Consider the following 22,415-nt stretch of genomic DNA (forward strand, 5'->3'; position numbering starts at 1 on the left):
TAAATCAACACCAATATTTCTATGTGTGTAAGAATAATCAACTATAATATGTATATAGTGTCTGGTGTCGTATTACTCTGTTTTTATGTCAAATAAAAACATAATTGAAAAAAAATTATTTTATATTACCGCTATATATGTATGTTATTATTATATATTTATATAGGTATGTGTAGTCTGATGCTAACCAACGTATCCGTTACGAGTGCACGAAATCGTGATTTTCCGTGTTTGCATGATAACGGAGCTGAGTTCATCATTGCTCTTGAATTTCAGCGAATCAATTCGACAGTCATGGAAATGGTTGTCCGAATTTTATTTCACACGCTACTCTGAAAATTTTCGATTATCTTATTTTTATTAATGTAATATTTTTTATATTTTTGTACGTTCACGCGTGGTTACCGCCGGCAATGCATGCGAAAGCCACACGCTTCATTAATAGGTACACCATGTGCATACAAATCTTACATTATACACAATACACGTAACTGAATAGTATTATATTATCGTCATTTAAGCTCTTAAATTTATAACACCGTCATATCATATATAGTCATAGTGATATAATTATGATTCACGAAGAAAGATTTATAGTTTCAGTCTGAAACTTTCAGAAAACACCTTTGAACTTTTATCCTATACATACCTATACATATTATAATATAACAGATATCCAAATCATAGACAAAAAATAAAAATTATAGAATCACAGTTTTTGAATATAAATTAGTAAAATGTCTAAGCTGTACCTATTCCTGCATATTATTCAATAATCAGAAATGTATATTTTATTATAGAGTCTAGAATCAAGATACGCGTTGAAGTGGGTAAAGTTTAGTGATAGGTACGAAAAGGAATTCAAGGTTTTTTTTTAGACGAAGAGTAAAAGAGATGAGTAGATTTTAGTAGTTGATTTTTATAATCTCCATAAATTATACAATTCTAGCTGTCATTTTAGCAGGAGAATTTTAAGATTTTCAGTGGCTAGGTTTATGTCAGTTAATCGATATCCAGCAGTTATTACTCTATATAGTCTATAGTTAAATTCATCAGAAAAAGTGCTAATGGTGCCTATTTGGAATGTCTTAGGACGCTAATAGTTGGAACGTACGTGGAAGGAATCCGCCGACGTATGATGGTAGGTCAGGACTTCGAAACAACTGTTCTTATGAAATCTGCGTTTCTCCTACGGTACCTAACGTTCAATAGATAAACAAAAAAATATGTTCACGGGATTAAAACAAAATAAATGTAAGCTGGAGAAAATTCTTTTCGAACTCCATGTTGATCAGTTTCAGTGGCAAATGATCCGCCAAAAACGTTTAAGTGTCTAGACAATCATGTCAGACACGCGCGCACATTTTCTATGTTTAAATCTATATAAATCTACTTATAAATAAAGAATACACAATAAACCATAATAAACACAATGCATTTATTGTGTTGCGGATTGTGTCTGATGTAAGTAATCGGACGACCGAATAACATATAAATGATTGAAATACGACGTGACACGAACCATTGGATCCGCGAGGAAAAAAGTCAAATGTGTAATCAGCTTGTCACCAAAATAGGTTATTTTATTTAATTATTTTTCTACAGTTATACGTATAATATTTGGGTATATATTATAATAATATGTAAAAATGTAATAATATAGATTATAGAATATGAATATACGTCGCCTGTTCGATATTTTATTTTATCTATTTCCATTCGCATTCTTCGTCACGTCCACATATACAATGTCTACATATTGTATACCTATATATATATCTATTATTGACGAGCACATTTTTTAGATCCAACGAATAATAACAAAACAATACATTTTAACTTATCAGATAGTATATATATATATATATAAGTATATAACCATTCTTTTGCAAAACCAAATATATTATATACATATAAGTATATAACAATATATAAGTATATGACATTTATCATTTCATAGTTTCTAAAGGCATTGTAATGTTGTATTGATCATCATCTGTACCTATACTCTTGGGGAAATCAATTTCTACAAAAGTTAGGTGAGCGAAGCGAGTCAATTTCGGATTTCCCAATACGCATTAAAGGGTTGTTGGCCAAACAGCGTTTTATTATTAACTACATTTTATAATACATTCAAACTTATAGAGTAGGCATACCTATATTAAAATATTCAAACTGTTAACGTTAAGGACGTATCTATTTAAATATGTTTATTATAGTAATCGTGTTTTATACTTTTTTTTTCTGAAAAATATTTCCGAATTTTAACGGTCATTATTTATATTTTGTGAATAACGTATTTTTATAAACTTTAATGTTTCTGTTTTATTTTTTAACTGTTATAGTGATGGATGGAGTATGTGATGGAAAATTCCGAAAATAGGACCATTGTCCGAATACGTAGACTTCGACCGAAACATAATCAACATACGTGTGTATAGTTTAAACTTGACCACCGTTGTTCAACCAATCATAACATAGATACATTTATGTACATTTTTTTCTATATAACTAGAGTATTCCTCACGTACGCTGGACGATCGTGTGACGATTTTTTAGTCTCTGTCATTATTTCTGTAGATAATATTATATACTTGGTATATTTGGTCACGATTCATCTGATAAATAAGTAAATCGAAAACCAATTGTGGGCTAACGCACTCTTACTGCAGACTACAGTTATAGCTATTACATATGGTATAAAAAAACGATCTGCAGACTGTGAAGACTGGTGTATCAGTTATATATGCAGTGTAACTTTAATCATTATTCTTCCTCGTCAGTTCATAATATGCAATTTATTTGTATAAACAATAATGAATATGATTTAAAATGAAGTTGTTTGTTAAAACATTTTACGTAATAAACACTTACAAATTGTTCTTATATACCTAACTAACTATAGATGTACGAATTAACCTAACCTATATGGATATTTTTTTTACATTTATGTAAAAAATACAAATTATATAATACAAGTGATTATTGTAACCTATAACCTACGTAAGCCTGCATTTCCATTTAACGTTAAAATAACTAAATGAAGGTGTAAGCAGTAAGCATGGAAGTATGAAATATTATAGTAACTATATTACTGTCTATAGGTACTCTATATATAATACATATTATAGCCTTATAGATATACATTTGAAACTTTGTACCTTATACTGTATTTTTTCCTATCTTGATATTGCCGATATTGGATTTATTTTTAATTCGTATAATATACATAATATCAGTATAAACGTAAAAAACTAGAAAATTTGTAATAAATTGCTATTATAATTTCGTAAGTGTTGGCATGCTATTTGTACATAATTTTTTATGATTATTCATCGATTCTGATGTGTATCTATGGATAACGAACAACATAATAAACCTAATATGTATCGTGGCAAGAATTTTGTGGAAATTTGCAATTTGAATACAATATGCAATTAGATACTAATTACACATCACTATGGGGTTCCGTTCTATGCAATCCGAATCCCATCGTTTTTGCTCCACTTACACCGACCGCCTCTGCGAAACACGCCTCGAACTTGTGCCTTGACTGTCAAGTGTCTATATAAGCCGGTTGATTCGTCTTCTGTTCGCCATTCATTCGCCACGAGATATTCCACAAAGAGAAATAACGTGCACAATATAATGTCCGAGTTTCCGAACTGAACAACAAAATCACAGTTTGAAACGCATTCAAGTTTGGCCCACATTTCAAACGGCAACGTGGCAGATTTCGATACGTGCATCACGTAACGTGATAAACTATAGGTATATAGGTTAACAATATACATAATATTAGTCCATGTACAATATTTATAAATATTTGTTCCCGATTTGATCGACTACATAATACCACTATAAAGAAATATAGAATATACTAGGTGTATTATGTATAATGTATATAAATATGTTTTTCTTAAATTAAAAGTAACCCTCGGCAGCAGATAGATGATTAACTTATTGATACGAACCGGTATCGACGGACGATGAAGGTACATTTGTATATTAATATGGATTACATAAAAATGGTTGAACGGATATTAAATACGATAGGTAGTATATAAACGGATAAGAGATAGTAAAGTCTGTGGAGTATATTGGCGGCAACGATTACTTTGATGATGGCAGAGATATATCTCTTTTGTATAGTCGGGGTTTTAGTTTGGCGATTCAGCTAGTGATTCCGAAAATATGAAAATGTGAAAATAAGAACAACACAATATTATAATATAATTATATTTTACTAATGTATAACTTTATAAATGATAGTATAATACAAATTCGACCATATATCAAGAAAATCAAATCTAAAGATGGTATCAGTGGACTCAATAAAATATGTTCGATGATTTGAGTTTGAATGTTGTAAAAAGTTAAACATAGGTAATACACTAATACCTATCTTTAGATGAGTTTGATGAGGCTGGTTTAAAATTTTTTAATCATGGCACATATAATAATTAATGTATATTAAGAAAAATAAGTTATATGTTCAGTATCACTGTATCTATCAATATTGTAATTTTTGAACTGTAATAGTTATACTGAAAGTTCTTAATAATAATAAAAAAAAAGTTATATGTTATAAATATTATATATAGGTACAGGTGTCCCGCGAGGATTTGCCCATTGCGATATCTTACGAAATAATGGAGATATCAAAATTCTGGTTTTATAATAAGATTCATAGGGATATGAACTACAATTATTTCATTTTTAAACTTATGTTTTTGTAAAAAATTTAAGAAATATATTTTTTTATTTAATTATTTCCAAAAAAATTAAAGATGGCCATTTTGTAAAGTTTATTTTTCTAAAAATATTGACGTTTCAAAATTTTATTTTCATTAATTTCCTGATTTTTAATATTTTTTCTAGTTTTGAAGAAATAAAATATGATTATAAATTTATAACTATTAGGAACACAGAAAATATTCGGCCGGCCGTATGGGAATGCGCGCGGCGCGGCGGGTCACATGTTTCATAACATTACGGTGTTAAATAATTCGCAATTTTTCTCGAAACTAAAAAAAAAATATTAAAAATTAGGAAATTAATGAAATAAAAATTTTGAAACGTCAATATTTTCAGAAAAATAAACTCAACAAAATGGCTATCTTTAATTTTTTTTTCAAATAATTAAATAAAAAAATATATTTTTTAACTTTTTTACCAAAACATTAAAATATGAAATAATTGTAGTTGTTATCCCTGTGAGTCTTATTACAAAACCAGAATTTCGATATCACTATTATTTCGGGAGATATCGCAATGGGTAAATCCTCACGGGACACCCTGTATATACCTACATAATAATACTTATCTAATATATTATACTTATTTATATATTTAAATATCTATACAGTATATTTCACGTGGACATAACAACAACGGGTCTGACTAAGTCCTAAACACTAAGAACTGTTAATTGTACTTATACTTGTATGTAGGTACAGCGATTTAATCTCTTTTCAGAATATTGTTTTGTACATCATTGGAACCGCAGCGGGATATTTGAACGCGAGTCATTGACACGGCATAAAACCATTGAGAATAAACGAGAGAGGAGGCGATAAGAAAACAGATATAGAGAGAGAGTGGTTGTGATGTAGGTACCTATTAAATGAATCGTACTATATGTTGTACAAGTACAAAAAAAATGTATGATTATTATTATTGTTTATTAGTTAAGCAAATGCAAATGTATACTTGTAAAAATGGTTTAAGATATGTTTCTCGTGAATAATTATATGAATAAGTAATAAGTTGAACTATAATAAAGTTTAAACATACAAAGCATAGATAATAGATATATTAAATTATCAAATTTTAATGCATAAAATCAAATGCATTAAGTCTCCTATTTATGTAATTATAGATTAAAGCGGCTACAGCTCCCCCTCGATAAGTCTTATATATATATATATTTTTTTTTTGTTATATAATATACAGAAATGATGTATTTTAGGTTCAAGTATTGTACTAAAAAATAAATATTTAAAATGTATTACATATCATCCAGTTATAATTATTATATATGCCATATATTTTATACAATTCAAAATATTATTTTACACCTATACTGTGTTATATTTAAGAAACATAGCATACCAATTACCGACGTTTTCTTCTTTTTTTATTAATTTTTTTATTATATTGGCGTTTATTGAGAATTTACAAACTGTACACTATATACATTAAGTAAATATTATGTGGTAAGAATAATTTGAAATACTTTCAGCTTTTGAATAACTTGAAGGAAGACTCGTAGCCGAGTCACCTTTTACAGTGATTTAAGGTAAAATTTATAAATAATATAAGTATTATAGGTATTTTATGTGTTAAGAAGACCTCTGAACTAGTTGCACTTGAGGCGTCTTGCGTGGGGTTGTCAGGAAGAGTCTTAGAGGTCAGCTGAGAGATGAGTTGGTTGTGGTTCGTGAGGAGTTTCCCTTGTTTTCTATTGTAAACAAATTCTTTATACGATTGTTCAACGTATATATCTTCTAGAGTTCTAGCTTTCAAAATATAACTAAATTAGTTGACATTATATTTAGGACTCGGACCGGCTTATTCGCTACTCTGTGTAAATATAAATATATTATATAGTTATATAATCGCCTATATAGAGCAGCTCCGTTCAAATCTTATTCTGAGTATATAATAAACCTATGCTAACATGTACTAGGGTCTATTTACCCATGAAAGCTCTATACCAGCATGCAGGTGTGAATCTTTAAATCTGAAATGGGGAGGAGAAGGGCTACATTTTCCTCCCGTGGTATCAACGACTGCCGGGACTACTAGCGCATTACTTCCAAATCGTGGCCATTGTTTATTAATCAAAAATGAATGCAAACAACAATATATTTAAAATAACAATTTATTCATCAAAAATGTATAATACTCCACAGATGCCTTTGCGATACCTAGAACGAGTATGTGCGTAGGCTTCGATTGATCTGAGATTTAGGTGCCTATAAGATAGTATCAAACAAAACTATGACAAATTCGACAATAATATTGACAATATTATAGTTCTGCTTTAAGTTTAAGGATAGTCGTATTATAATTTATATTATGTATAAATTATGAACATTGTACATATTATAATATTGGGTAATATGATGTGAAATATTACAATTTAAAAATGCATTGTAGATACATTGTTTATTGTTTAATAATGTATAGTCCGCAGACTACTTGTTCGAATTCCAATCGAAGTACATGCATACATTTTTCAAAACAAAAAATTACCTGCTCATAACACGTTTTAGAAAATAATATTGTTCTCATTTGAATTAAGAAGTTTTTATCCGGAAACTCGTCGAATAATATCGTAAAAAAAAAAAATCTCTAGCAATCAAAATGATAATTCAATAGTGTAATTTATAATATATAAGTAATAAATTATACGTCTTGTTTGAAAAATCAAAATCCGAATGAATGAATTATTTAAGGATAAAACGGTATTGAGCATGGTTGGCGAATCACCCTGTATAACACACTGTTGCGGCCGAGGTCGCTGCGGCTCTGCAAAGCGATATTGCGGGTCGGCGTACCGCTGCTCGAACTGGTCCGCCGGATACTGCAGTGGCGACGAGACGGACCGCAGGCCACCGCAGGGGCGGCTCAGTCGCGTATCAGACGCTGTGTGGACCACTCACTCACTCGTCTGCCCATACGCGTAACAGTAATACAATATTATCGGTCGCCTGCTGCAGTCTCGTCTCGCCATATCGCTGCACGGACGGAAGAGGACACACGTCGCGTCGGTACATCGTCTCATCAACGATACACTATCACATTAAAATATTATTGTGTCGTAAATATCGTAAATAATTTATTGATATTATAATACTATCACGTTCGTGCTGCAGCTCGCGGCGCACACGACCCGCCAGCATGCAGTACTCTCAGCGACGGTGGTGCAACGCGACGGTCTCGGTGCTGGTGCTGTCCGGGCTGGTGCTGTTGACGCACGGCGCCACCATCAAGTTCGACCAGAGTCAGACGGGTGACTACAATCTGCAGATACACCTGAAGAACATCGAACTTTACGCGGTGTTCGGCGACTCTGGTGGTAACGACGACGAAGTGAGCAAATTACATTATATTATGGTTATGCCTAGGCATATATGATGTGTGATGTTTACGGCTATAGGGACAGACATTTTAAAGATTTTATCGGTCTAGGATTATTCCTAGGAAAAGCGCAACTGTATTTCGATTTTGGAAATTATCTACACGTATATTTACACGAACATATTATAACTATTTCCATTATTAATATCAAATTATTTATCAAGAAATTAGAATTAACTGCTCGGGGGGCGGACTGCAGGGCTTCTATTTAATTTAATGTTTGGGATAACTCAGCTAGCCTTTTTCACCCAATCCAGCTCTGCTATAGTGGTTCTCCAAATTTAAAAAATGTTTGAAATAGCTAATAACGATTTTAATAAAAAAAAAAAAATAAGTATGACTCACAGCAACGCCGTGTCCAAAATTAGATCGGCCCAACTTTAGAAATTATCTTGTAAATTATGGATATTATGATCACAACAGTGAATATTAAAATACGATAAAAGTCACATGATGTGGTGGATAAATGTATAGACGTGATACCCGCTTTACTCGTAGATATAAAAGACGAAATAAAAAATGACTAAAACTACATGGAAAAATATCTTAATTTTTTTTTATATACGATTTTTGGTTCCAATACTAAGTTAGTTCCAATAAAGTTCCTGTCTATGCGGTTATAAACTTGATAGGTGTTTTGATTGCTATCGTTATAACAATAAATTTAACAGAATTATAAGTATCAAAATATAATGTCTGTTCTATTTGACCGGCGCTGATAATAATAGTTATTCTAGTTATAGAATAGCGTGTAATCGATGGTATATTTAAGATCGAATCTGCTTATATTGTCTGAATTCACATAATAAAGGCAACCCACTGTTATAATATTATGTGATGATTAAGAATGTTAGCATTGGGTGGCTTATTCTCTAACTAACTCTTTCATCAAGCCATTTCCAAGTATATATTCATTATCTATGTAGGTACATCTCTTCACCTTCGCATAGGTACTCTATTCTAAAAATAACACATATTTACATATACCTACAGATTGTGTGTTTTCAAATAAATTGAAAATAAAATAATATATTTTATTTATATAATGACGTTGTCCTACATGGCTATATAATATTATTATAATATAGTAGGTATATGTTTATTCGTCCTAGAGACTTAAACGCGCTGTTATATTATAATATAAATAAGTTATTCTCGGTATTGCGAGTTTTTTTAAAGTAGGCATTGCTTTTAAACAATAGTAATATTATCGACAATAGCACTAAAAATAGTAGTTTCGTATAATGTTATATGTGAAAAAAAGGATTTTTAAGAAAAATTTGATTTACAGTAAAGATATATTTTAGAATGGTTCAAAGAAATCATAAAATAAATATAAAGTTTTATACGGAATACGATATATTCGTATTATACGAATGTTTATTAAGTATACATGAAAACAACCTACATCAGTGCCATATTTAGAAGATGAGGCGGTGTTGAGGGTTTCCACATCCTATAGATTTTTTTTGTTTTAAAAACAGTCGTTTCAAAATCGTTGTAGAAGAAAATGTTTAGCCCTTGCCTTATTATTATTAATTCACCCAGAGTTATAACTTACCTTTTGAAACTGATGAAGTGATTGACGAATATGATATCTCCAATAGGCAATAATAACATAAAAAAAACTATTTTATTTTAAAATTTTATTACATAAGTTAAGGTATAATATAAACTTTTCACCTTAGACTTCCATTCTACATACCTATACCCATCAATACGTTTGTTCTTTGGTCATATTTGAACATTAGAAAACTACGAATTTTCCTGGAATGACTAACTCGTAATCTATTAATTAGAAAACTTATAAATATATTTATTATTTAAGCTACATATGATTATTGGCTTTTTTAGATTTAATAATAAAAGTTGACTACTAATAAAAAAGTATTGTCTGCAGTTAAAGGGGTATTCGTCTAAATCCGTCTGACATGTACCATTATGCTGAAAAACACCTAAGCTGTATTTAATATACGTTTTTTGCGTAGTATGAAGACTTACCTGACTACACGGACACAGTCGAAGGTCCGGCAAAACCACCGCAGAACGCATCTTCAACTTATACTCCGTCATCGACCACGGTAGCAACAGCGGCGGTTGTAAGTACGAGTTCACCAGCGTCGGCATTGCTCGACCCGTATTCGCCATCCAACAGTGACAAAATTGTTCAGATGGTCGAGGCGCTGATCGCGAGCAACGGAAACACTTCGGACTTACCCACCGAACAGCCACCGTCGTCTGTGATTGCCGTCACACCGTCGTCGCCACCTCCATCCGGTCAGTCATCTTCAACTGTTGCCACAGCGTCCGCTGCCGCTTCTACGACAAATAGCACGGCCAACCGGAAATGCGGACCCGGATATTTCAGGGATCCGATGGGCCGGTGTAGGCGCATCCGAAAACCACATTTACCGTAAGAAAAGCATATATAATATAATATTGAATAACATTTTATACTTTATATTACCTACAGCGTTTCCCAACCCTTTCCCCTGACGGTACACAGCAAGTCCTAAGTCTCGCTCATATTTTGTCGTAGGCCGTAGCACACTTGATACTGACTTAAACAATATGTTTAATAGGTATATATTATTTTAATATTGTGGTATTAGGCTTTCATTATATTAGGTAATACAAAAAGTTTCATATCAGTAAATTACTAGCAAATAATTTAAAATGGTATTTATTTTAGTTAGGAATACTCATGTAAAATTATATTTTAATTTATTACGTAAAAATATGAAAATTATTGATATTGAAAAACAGAGACATTGCATTATGATTATGTTATATATAAAAATGTAATCCAATCCAAGTGAAAAATTTGGCTCTGGTTTCACCGTATTTGAATAGTTGACAAGCACACTCTTATTGTAGAGTAAGAGAATCTTAAAAATTATTCTAATTTACTATCGAAATAATTATATGTGAGTGTATTAATAATCATTATTTTTCACGGCACTCAAATTTATTTAATTGGGGGGGGGGGGGTGAAGCTCAGGTTTTTATTGGACACTTTATTGGCATTTATAATGTGGTGTATGACATAAGTTTTTTTTCTATGGCTCCACGGCACACTGGTCGGGAAACGATGATGTAGTAGGTATACCTATGTAGAAAAATTTTTTTTGATGTTAGTATTTTATTTTAGTACGTACCTATTAATAGCCGCTTCCCAGTACTTATTGATTACTAATTACTCCGTATATTTCAGATCACATATAACAATAAATATAAATCAAAAATAGGTACCTTATCTATACGGCGCGTATTTATGGAAGGGGGTTTTCACATTCACCCAAGACTTTTTTGTTATAAGATAATCGTTTCAAAATCGTTAAAGGAGAAACTTTAGCCAACTCCTTTGAAAAATATTAACGGGTGCTTGAACGATCAACGAACTGTGTCTATGAATAATGAGAATGACCAATGTTGGTCAAAATAATTGAATGATGATAAGAAAATGAAAGTACATTTCATATTTTATGTGAAACCGTTTAATAAAGACTATTAGGTATCTTTGGTGCATAAAGACATAAAAGGGTGGACTAGTATGCTTGGTTATAATCACTCTCTGTATAGAGAGCAGATATTTATTTTATTCTTTTCATTGTAAATTTGCTATTTTTTCGAAAGTTTCTATCTAATATAAGATTTTTGTACTGATGTACTTCAGACACTTCAGTAGGTACTTGATTGAATGTGTAACAACCTGTTAAATAATAGACGATAGTCGATACTTAATGCACATACGTTTAGTCATTTACTTTGACAATGGTAGAAGTAGTTCAAAATAAAATATGGAGGGATGGAAAATTATATAATTTATAAAAATTGGTGGGACGCCATGCTCTTACTAGGGCTCGGATGTTGTTGCAAAATGTTATAAAATTGATTGCATTATTGCTGTGAAAAATACTCAAAATTGCACTTAAAAATTGCAATAAAAAAATATTTTGTACCAAAAAAATATATTAACAAATTATTTTATGAAATGGATCAAGTCATTTTATTAAGTAATATTATAAAGTTTTATTAGATAGGTTTTAAACGAGTAGATACCTAATAAAAAGGTTCAAATTCTCGTCAGTTGTCATTAAAAATCTGGTAAATTGTGCGGTCTTCTTATTTTTTCAGAAATCTACAAATAATTTTATCAACATTTAAAACTTTATATTTAAACTATTTTTGATTAGTTTTTTTTTTTTTTTTTAAAACCTTACCTAACCTTAAAAGCTATTGCACTGTATAATCTAACAAAAAAAAGTGAAAACATAAAAAAAATATATAAAATTGAATTAACTTACTTAGCAACGAATCCGAACAATAGAAACAAAATTGCAAATGCAACTACATCCGAGCCTTAATAATAATACTCGTCGTACCTATTGCCATATAAAATATTATGAACAGTTGCAGAAGCTATACGCGTAGGTATACCTATATGCGTTTTCGAGAACCAATCGTAACGGTTTCTGCAAGCACTTTGCGAATGTAAATAATGGGTATCATTAAAATCAAATACTCACCTCACAATAATTATAATAATATACTACGATTAGTTATACCGTTTTGCCGGGCATCTACGTGAACAACACTGTTTTTTTTTTAGGTATTTGCATTTATAGGTACATCGTACATGCGTATTTAATATTCATATAATATACATTATACATAGATAGTTGTACAAATCGAATGTGTGACGTCACATAATAATAAATTAAAAAATAATTTATCGCTTCACGAAACGACTTTATTGTATCATACCGAATAAACCAGCCGTCGCGTACCTAAAGTAAAGCGAGCGTCATCATAATGTACTTATAATTTATGTAATAATGATGTTCAAATATAGTTTGCTCATATTATATTACTTATTTCGGACGTCGAACAGGGTTTGGATGAAATTATATGACTTGCAAAGTAATAGCTAATGGTATTATTGTTTGTTTGAAAGGCGTTTGTGTGTCATGACTTTAATTTTTTTTCTTTTTTGTCTGAAGGTACGTTTTCCATGCTGCGTCTGGAGTCTGGACGCTGCAGGGAAGACGTAGGTACCTACCTACCTTTACTGTACAATAATATTGTTTTAATTACAGCGGTACCTATAGGCTATATAGTTGTTTTAATATTATCCGCCATTCGATTTTATATCTCGACTCTGCAAATTCGTGTATCAAAAGCAAATCGTAAGCCGCGCACATACCTCTTATAATGTCTGCAGTTTTGCAATTGATATTCTGTGATTTTAACGCTGCGTTTAACATATAATATCTAATGTATTTTGCATTTCTAGGTTTTTGCAAATGGTGCACACTCCAGGAGTGATCAAGTCATTCCAACCTCAGCAAAGGACCACTGAAGACGTTAGTGTGTTGAAAAATTAAAATTAAAACGAAAACGTAGGCTAAATTAATTTTGTTTTTATATGCTGCTCCGGACGAATTATGTTTTAATATTTATTTATCTTTTATCTACTTATACATAAGAGTTTACATTTATTATTATAAAACGTTTCAAGAGATTTAGCCATGTGTAATATGTATTTATAATTTATTAAAATAAATGTTACTCACGTGATATTGTTTAAAGTTAAACATTCAACATTTTAGTCACTATTCATGTTTTGTTTTCCAAAAAATAGATGCTGGATTAGATGAATGTTACACATATTGTAGATTTATAGTAATATTCGAGCATGGTGACCCATTTATTTTCAAAAAAATATTGCCAAGATAGTAAAAATAAAAAAATAAAAAATCATAATAACGTTAATGTTAAAGTATAGTAGAACTTCATTAATCCGGACTAATTGGGGTTATAGATTGTCCGAATTAGACAAAATAACCAAGAATCGTAAATTATAAATTAAAATAAAATTATTGGATATATACTTATACAGTTATACTACAATACTTAAGTTTGTATCTAACAATATTAAACCTACAAAATAGTACATAATTGTATTATAATCATTATATACAACTCGTTTTCATGTTTATTTGATGTCATAAACTTGCTTGATTTACGTATTATAAACGGCTGTCCAGATTAATGAGGTTTCACTGTACCTATGAATTGTATAATTAATTAAAATATTTTAACTCAATACTTATGAATTTATATTACTGTTGTTTACTTGTGTAATTTTGTATTAATGTTATCTTATTACAATATGGTAATTTATCTTAAATTTATTTTTTATATAATAATGATGTTATATAAATATATTAGTATATTTCTATTTAAATTGAGGATGATTTAGGGCCAGTTGTACCATCTCCGATTTAAGTTAATCGGCCGAATTTGCTTGGTTAAATATCTGTTATCAGCTGATTATAAGCATAATCGAAATCTAACCGTAGACGGTACAACTGGCCCTTAGCATTACACTTCACTGTCTACTTTATCTCTTGATAGTTATTATATTCAATACATTCAATTCTTGACTTTCTTATCCAGAAACTAGAAAATTGAAATCCAAACTAATTATAATTACTAAAATTTACTAAATAATTGTAAAATATTTTTTTATTTATTAACTTCCTTTAATCAAATAAAATATACATAATGATGAAATTTAGAATTAAAACATACACCAAATCATAAGTAAAAAAAAAGTGTTTTTTTTTGATAATAACTAAAAATTACAAATAATAGATACACACTGTAGCATTTTAAATACATTTTCTTAATTAATTTTCAGATAATTTAATTATCATAATATATTATAATTTAATTATCTTCTGAGTTTACATCCAAGGCTCTTTTCTTTGTAGTTAATCTTCTTCGTAGCAGATCTACTTGGTCTTGTTGAAGAGATTGAATCATTCATATCTGATGCATTGATTATTTCACTTGATCGTTTATTACGTTTTCGACAAGTAATGTTTTTCAGCATACTTGAATCAATAGGAGATAATAAATCACTGTGACGTTCTTCAATTTCATTAAATGTATTATCCATACTACTACTTGAAGTAGAAGCAATTATTGGCACATGAGCTTGAACTTTGTCGGATATCATTAATCTAGGAGAAGTATTAACATATTTTGTTGCATCAATATTGCTGTTAGAAAATTGGATTTGATCTTCTTGCGTATTCAACCAACTCGGGCCTTCGCCTAAACTTTTATTTGATTGACGTTTAGGGCTTTCAACAGTTTTGGAGTTTTTCAACATAGCTGCGACATCTTTTAATCTTACATAAGGTTCCATACTGGGTTTACAATGAGGTGAGCTTCTATAACTAGATCTTCGTGGCTTTTTTGGCGTTGGTTCAGAACTAGAACTAGGGCTTTCAATGATAGGCGACATATCAAATTGCTTTAATGAAACAGTTGGTTGACTAATAGTTAAACCATGAATCATAGGTCTTACAGTTTTAATCTGTTTTTCCTTCTGTTCCTTGTTAAAGTCTTTAACTTCAAATTTACTCATTTCATGTACATTCTCTAACATAGATGGGAAACATTGTGACATAGTTACTAATGAAGGTATACAGCTTTGTATTGTTTGTTCAAGTACACCAAGTTTTCTATGCATAATATTTTGCTTAGCATTCAGTTGAATATTTAAATTTCTAATTGAGTTATTTTCATTTTGCAACTCCAATTTATCTAATAACATACTATTCCTAGATTTTGATAATTTTTTATTTTCTTCAGATAACTCTTCAATTCGCTTACGCAAATTATTATTGATCACTAAACAGCGGTTAAGTTTTTTTATAAAAATGCTATTTTTAGATTTGTTTCGATTTTGAACCGATACTGGTTTGGGTGCCATGATAATGCAATATTTATATACTTGTTAAATTTGTTTGGACCTAAAAAAAAAAATTGTGATTAAAAACAAAATAATTATAATATATCTAGAAAATGTAAGAATATTTTTTTATTTTCTTATTGATCTTTATAGCTTCGGCGACATGGACCATTAGCTTTATATATAATTTACATTGTACTATTACTTAAAATTTGTGTAAGAACTAAGAATATTGTTTAAATTAGTTATAGGTATTTTGAGGCAAACAAGTTCTGATTATTTATAGTAACTAAAACATAAATATTAACAATTTTTAAGTTAAAATCATAATACAACTAAGATAAGTTCACTTTATTAATGAATGAATTAAGAAAGTTCCTATTATTAGTGAATTTCAAATGTTTAAATAACATTTATTTTTAATATTATCATAACAATCTTTATTTTTTATAAGAGGTCAATTCACTCTAAATTCTAAACTAACGGAGTTAAACGTGATCTGCTGAGTGTAAAATTTAACATGTTATGCACATGCAAGATTGAGACAACAAATGCGAGTGTAGTGTCCTCTTAAGTATTAAGTAATATGGATGATATTGATTAAAAATAAATAAGTGAAAAATGTACACAAATAATTAATTTAAATGAACAACTATATGAATAATATGTTTATTATCATAAGAAACAAGAACAAGACTGTTTATTTGAAAAATATTTTAAACATAGTTTTGAGATTTTTGGAAAATAATATAATAACAGGTCAAAATAACTTAGAATAGAAGGTCTAATATTCATAAATTAAATTATTATTAATGTAGCATAATAATTTAATCAATTGAGAAGCTGTTTTAAAAAACCTACACTTCAAAGTAATTTTGTTCTATTGTTCTTAGATATTATACCTATCTCATATTATATAATACAATATTAAGTAGGTAATTGAAAAAATTAAATAACATTTTATTAATATTACTGAATAATATACTTTATTACTTAAAATTTACAAAAAAAAAAATAATGATTAGGTATAATTATTAATTAATTAGGTATCTGACATTTTGTATTTATTTGAATCTAATTTTTTGTTTTGCAATAACACTATTACTGTAAAGAGATTTAAATGTTCACTAATAGTAACCTCCATAATTATTAAATACACAATGGACTTTAATAAATATTGTAAAGGTTATTTGGTACCTATTGAGTAGTAATAACAAATTTAAATTTATCAGACTTAAGAATAAGTGCACTCACCAACAAGTGAAAGAGACTCGAGTGTTTGAATCACAGTTGACACAATAGAAAACACTGGATAATAATTATCAGATAATAAAATTGTGGTTATTTTTATTGATCACTCAGGAATAGATTATGGAAAATATATCCGATAATCAACTTCTGAACTGTTAAGTTAAACGTAAATGTAATATAGTCGGTACAAAATAAATCAATGAGCACTGTTCCACAGTATATATTACTTATTAGACAGTAGACTTAAAATAAGTAATAACTAAAATATAGTAAATACTTTACAAAATAACGATTGATTGTTAATTAGTAACGACTAATAGACAATGGACAAATGAACCAAGTAGTAAGTACAGGAAAAACTGAAGATTAGATTGGTCAAAATGTGGAATGACGCAGAATTCAGATTACAAAATAATAAATATAGATAAAGAAAATCTTTATCCATGAATAAGGTTGCACATAACACGAATTAAACGTAAATAATGGCTAATGGGGTAACAACTGAATTTCAAAAACGACATTAGATCGCCACACACATTTACCCACAAGACAAAATGTGCTAAAATCGTATCATAACTTTTCGCATACCGACATCGCCCAACGTTTAAAGTACATTTTCTTTGTCTATGTCAGAGGTATTCAAATTTCAAACTGTGCGTCTCGAGAGTTAGCAAAGGGAGCTACATTAAAGCACCTGAAACCGACATCTTACCTAGGTCTTGTATAATTATTAATAATAATTTAGAATGAATGTGGAAAAAATGACTTAAAAACCACAAAATGCACTAAAAATTTCAAAAAATGCAAAATAAAAGTTACATTTTTTAATTCTTTGGTGTATGAAATTAACTTTTTGCTTGGAAACCAATGTTTTCGGACATTCAGAAAAAAATGCAATTTGCATTCAAATCCGTTCCCTAATTATTATAAATATTATTTGCAATCATTATGGAAATGAAAACGACACACCCATTCGAAGTTTTATTTCTTGTACTAAAGTCACTGTTATAATCACCCATATAACATATTGGTCATATTGATCCGTGTGTTGTTTCAATTTTTTCATAATTTGGGAGCCGTCAAAATATTGTAAACACCCAAAGGAGCCACGGGATGAAAAAGTTTGAATACCTCTCGTCTACGCATTAAAACTATTAAAGCAATGCAATAAGATTTATGTGTAGTTATTTTTATTTTTTTCGTTCACATTACCTACACCAAAAAATATTTTAAGTGCAATTTTTTGAAGGTTTTGATTATTTCTACTCACAGGTGCATAAAATGTTTAAATCGGATCTTTTATAGGCATTTTGTTGTGTTTTAAGGACATTTAGACATTCATGATTTATATTCACGCCCTAGTAACCAGTTATATCACTATCTAATTATGTTTCGTTAACATTCATTTTGTAACGTCTAAATAGCCGCAGTATCAAGCCAATGTGTAAATGAGTCAATTTATTACGAATAATTGGTTTGTTTGTACTTAACTGTTTGAATCATCAACGATGGGTTGTGTTATTGTGTTGTTTTACATACTTTTTGTAGTTTGTACGACTTCGGCTAGGTGGGCAAGACGTCCGGCAGGACAGGACACTGGACAGCGGACAGGTGGCTATCGTCGTAGTAAAATTCAGTTATCAAAATTTTAAACTTCAGACTTTGAACAGTTTGAACTGTAGTGGCGGACGGCGGTTGGTCGGTTGGTGGCCAAAACGAAAAAAAACAAAATGCGTGTTGCCAACCAAAATGCAAAAATTGAAACGCACGGACGACTACCGTCTGTTCCATGACCTGGGCTTGTAATCTCGACGTGTTGTCAAAATTGTCGTCGGGCCTCGGGCTCGGGCCGAGACTGCTATTATATCACAATATATAATTATTCTGTATTTATTAATCATTATTATTCATTGTGTACCTACCTCCGATTGTCGGACTAGTTTTTAACATTTTATTCTCGTGTCGAACGGTAATTAATAATTATAACATTAACGTTTACGTGATTCCGGCATTCGACAAATTCAGACGGATCATCGTACATCGTCGATATTATTTATAGCTACTATTTTTTTTTCTGCTCCCGCCAACTATGCCTCGACTCTCTAGCCAGCGGACTTCGTGGTAAAACGCACACGCACAACATCCGATCCCGCGCTGAGTGATTAGTATGTACAATATAATGGCGGCTTGTGACCCGGGCACAACCGAACCCTACGAAAGCTGGGAAGCTCTGGACGATCCGTCTGTAAGTAGTCGTATTTGTGGTGTTACTATTTTTCCCCGCCGAGACTGGTGGGTCGGTCAGCTGGCCCACTGTCTAGATCGATTTGTCGTGTCTGTTTGAAATATTTACAGACCTGACAAATTCGCTGGTTGCACCTACAGATTATAATATCTAGTTTTCGTGCATTGTTGTCATCTAACGATTCCTTATATTTTTGCCTTTTTATATAGGTTCTTAGCACTCAGATAAAAAAAATGCAACTGGCGTCCGCTACCAAAAATGAAAAGTGACTATTTTTAAACATTATTTAGTCGTGTGTATCTTTTGGATATATAAAATATTTTTCCGTGCAAACATTTTTAGCAATAGCAATGTTGTAATATTGCCCCCTGGCTTACAATTGTCATATAATCATCATCAACAGATGACAATCCCTCAACAGCCCACTGTTAAAATACTGAAACGACCGCAGAAGGATAATGCTGTAAATGAAAATGCTGATAAACCCAAAGTACAAGTTAAATCTTTGGAACAAGTATGAAATTGAATGAACATTTATTACATACAATTCTTCAACAAATTAAATTTTACTTTAGAGAAAACAAGAGTATGCAGAAGCTAGATTACGAATCATGGGTGAAGAACGCGAAGAAGAGTTGAATGCTGACGATGAAGGGTAATTTTAAACAGTTTATGTAATAATTACAATTCTTTAGTAGATTAATTTATTATAGTATTGTTAATGTAGTATCTATCAATGACATGACTGAATGATTGAATTAGAATATTAATTCATTACTAAATTGCTGAAGAACTCAATAAGTATATTTTATATACTTATTATCTTTGTGAAATGTATTATAGTTCAATATACTAAGTATAAATTATATATTTAAATATTTGTTGGTATCAATACTAAATAAATTAATTGAATCTTTGATTTGTAAGTATTCAGCTAATAGTATGAGATTTAGTTTACTTTATTCCCTAAATTTGTATTCACCATAATATTGCAGGGATTGTCAATAATTTAGATTCAGAACAGAAAGAAAATTCACCATAAATATTGGCCTAGTATATTTTACTTTAATGCTGATTTTTTCTTTCATACACATAAATCAATTAGTTAAACAAAAAATCTGGAACTTCAAATACTTTTTAAAGTTTTCAGAACTATCTTAAAAAATAATTATCTACCCTTGTTGTATTGTGATAGTTATTAATTTAGTGAGAACCTTATAGAGTATTAACATTTTTTGCTTAGTAGGTATATAATACTATAATATTATATTACTCCTATTTTTAGAAATAAGTTAGTATTAGATGAAAAAAAAACCTAACTATTTAATAATCATAAAGAACATTTTTTCTATAGTCAAATATTTTTGATTAGGATGACATTTTAAAGTTCACATTGTAAGTAACAAGGAGATGGAAGTTAACAATGCACCCACTAATTTTTAAAAATCCTTAAGATGAATATATTTTTTTGTGTCAAAACTCGCAAGAGTTATAAAAATACATACATGTTTTAACACTCCAAACAATGTTACATGTTTAATTAACAAAAATGAAGTGTTGAATCTTTATATTTATATTATAAATTTAAATAACTTAAACTTATTGTCTATATATACTTTTAGTTAAACAGTTAAATGTCTTATTTACTATACAATTAATAACATTTGAAAATTTCATCATTAGTAGATAATTGGTATTTATTGTAGCCTTGACAGTACTATAACTTGAAGATGTTATATTCAATAATGTTAGAGGTTACATATTGGACTGTTTCCTATCAATAAGCTAATTTTTTTTATGAATTTCAAACATTCCTAAAATATAAAATTAAATTATATACTCAAGATAACTTGAAAACAAATCTTATTTTAATTTCAAGTAATTCAAATGAACTTATTTAGAATATTTTGAACCAATAATTTGAAAGGACATTTTTGAATTATTATTTTCAAGGTTAAAACGATTAGTTTACAACTATAAAACGCGTTAAGAAATAAATATTTACAAAATTATTTTTCTTCATTTTAGAAATTTTGTCTTTAAAATTTTAACTTCAGCCATGCTATTTAATATTTAGGTAACAACAATACTTGAATAGTATAAATTTTGAAGTTCCTTTATCATCTTAAAGTATATAAGGATATAATATATATAATATATAATATTATAATATATAATATATATATAATGATAAAAAGTAAAACTAATATAAATTCTTATATTTGTTATATTAAAACTAGAACTCAAAACTCAAGACAATATCTCTCTGTTTTATTTTTATTATATATGTATTATTATTTTTCATTTTTAGGGCCAGTTCTTCAGGTAGTATGAAATTTGAAGTGCTTCGACAGCCCATAGTTCGTGTTGCTGTTGAAGACAATGTTATTCGACAGCCCCGAGGGCCTGATAATACCAAAGGTTTTAACCATCGAAGCTAACCCTAACAATTTAGAAAAATTATATAAAATAATTTTTTTTAAGTGCAGGAATTTCATAATAAAATAACTATAATCTATATTATACTTTTATAATGTCCAGTTGTAAATATTAAGAACACGATAATGATAATACCTCTGGAATACACAATATCTGTGGCAAAAAATTAAAAAAACATATTTATTTCTATCCTAATGATACCTATTTGAAAGTTAAAACTTTTCATCTATGACAAGATCTAGTCAGATATAAATGCTTGATGCATTATAATATTTCCATTATATATTCAGTCAGAGGTATTTTTCTATGATTGTAAATTTAAATGTAAATAAAAAGCCGCGTGCTCAATTGACGCACTTTATTTTGTTGATCAATTAAAATTAAGTATTTTTAAAACATTCTTAACTACATATTTAAAAATTTGTTTTGTAGTAATTTCTGTGTAGCCAATATTAATCAACTCAACAAACTTATAAACTATTATTTTTAACTATTCAAATTTGTTTAAATATGAATTTATCGAAGACAATATTCAAATTTTACATCTAATTTCTAGGGACTGTT

The 22,415-nt window shown here is 29.6% G+C and overlaps 3 protein-coding genes across 5 annotated transcripts; 2 read left to right on the forward strand and 1 right to left on the reverse strand.

Annotated features, from left to right (window-relative positions):
• Nucleotides 1–7,623: 7,623 nt before the first annotated feature.
• On the forward strand, nucleotides 7,624–13,745 carry LOC107169422 (uncharacterized). The gene is made up of 3 exons (XM_015519148.2): nucleotides 7,624–8,100; nucleotides 10,137–10,561; nucleotides 13,445–13,745. Exons 1-3 carry the CDS (start codon nucleotides 7,909–7,911, stop codon nucleotides 13,533–13,535), a joined length of 708 nt encoding a protein of 235 aa, XP_015374634.1. The 5' UTR covers nucleotides 7,624–7,908; the 3' UTR covers nucleotides 13,536–13,745.
• Nucleotides 13,746–14,661: 916 nt separating this feature from the next.
• LOC107169416 (uncharacterized) lies at nucleotides 14,662–18,828 on the reverse strand. Of its 3 annotated transcripts, none has more exons than XM_089219450.1 (2): nucleotides 18,707–18,828; nucleotides 14,662–15,977 (listed from the first exon to the last, which is right to left on the reverse strand). In XM_089219450.1, exon 2 carries the CDS (start codon nucleotides 15,935–15,937, stop codon nucleotides 14,888–14,890), a length of 1,050 nt encoding a protein of 349 aa, XP_089075576.1. In that variant the 5' UTR covers nucleotides 15,938–15,977; nucleotides 18,707–18,828; the 3' UTR covers nucleotides 14,662–14,887. The 3 variants fall into 3 exon arrangements, with proteins under 3 accessions (XP_089075576.1, XP_015374632.2, XP_015374631.2); XM_015519146.2 differs by having other exon boundaries at nucleotides 18,659–18,818; XM_015519145.2 differs by lacking the exon at nucleotides 18,707–18,828 and adding an exon at nucleotides 17,171–17,575.
• Nucleotides 18,829–18,993: 165 nt separating this feature from the next.
• Nucleotides 18,994–21,930, forward strand: LOC107169425 (SUZ RNA-binding domain-containing). The gene is made up of 5 exons (XM_015519155.2): nucleotides 18,994–19,412; nucleotides 19,622–19,677; nucleotides 19,755–19,926; nucleotides 19,988–20,067; nucleotides 21,724–21,930. The coding sequence occupies exons 1-5, from the start codon at nucleotides 19,335–19,337 to the stop codon at nucleotides 21,851–21,853; spliced, it is 516 nt and encodes a 171-aa protein (XP_015374641.1). The 5' UTR covers nucleotides 18,994–19,334; the 3' UTR covers nucleotides 21,854–21,930.
• The last annotated feature ends 485 nt before the right edge of the window (nucleotides 21,931–22,415 follow it).

The sequence above is a fragment of the Diuraphis noxia genome, unplaced genomic scaffold (genome assembly GCF_037042655.1).
Source record: "Diuraphis noxia isolate RWA-SAM2 unplaced genomic scaffold, SU_Dnox_SAM2 contig0002, whole genome shotgun sequence".
Lineage (NCBI taxonomy): Eukaryota > Metazoa > Arthropoda > Insecta > Hemiptera > Aphididae > Diuraphis > Diuraphis noxia.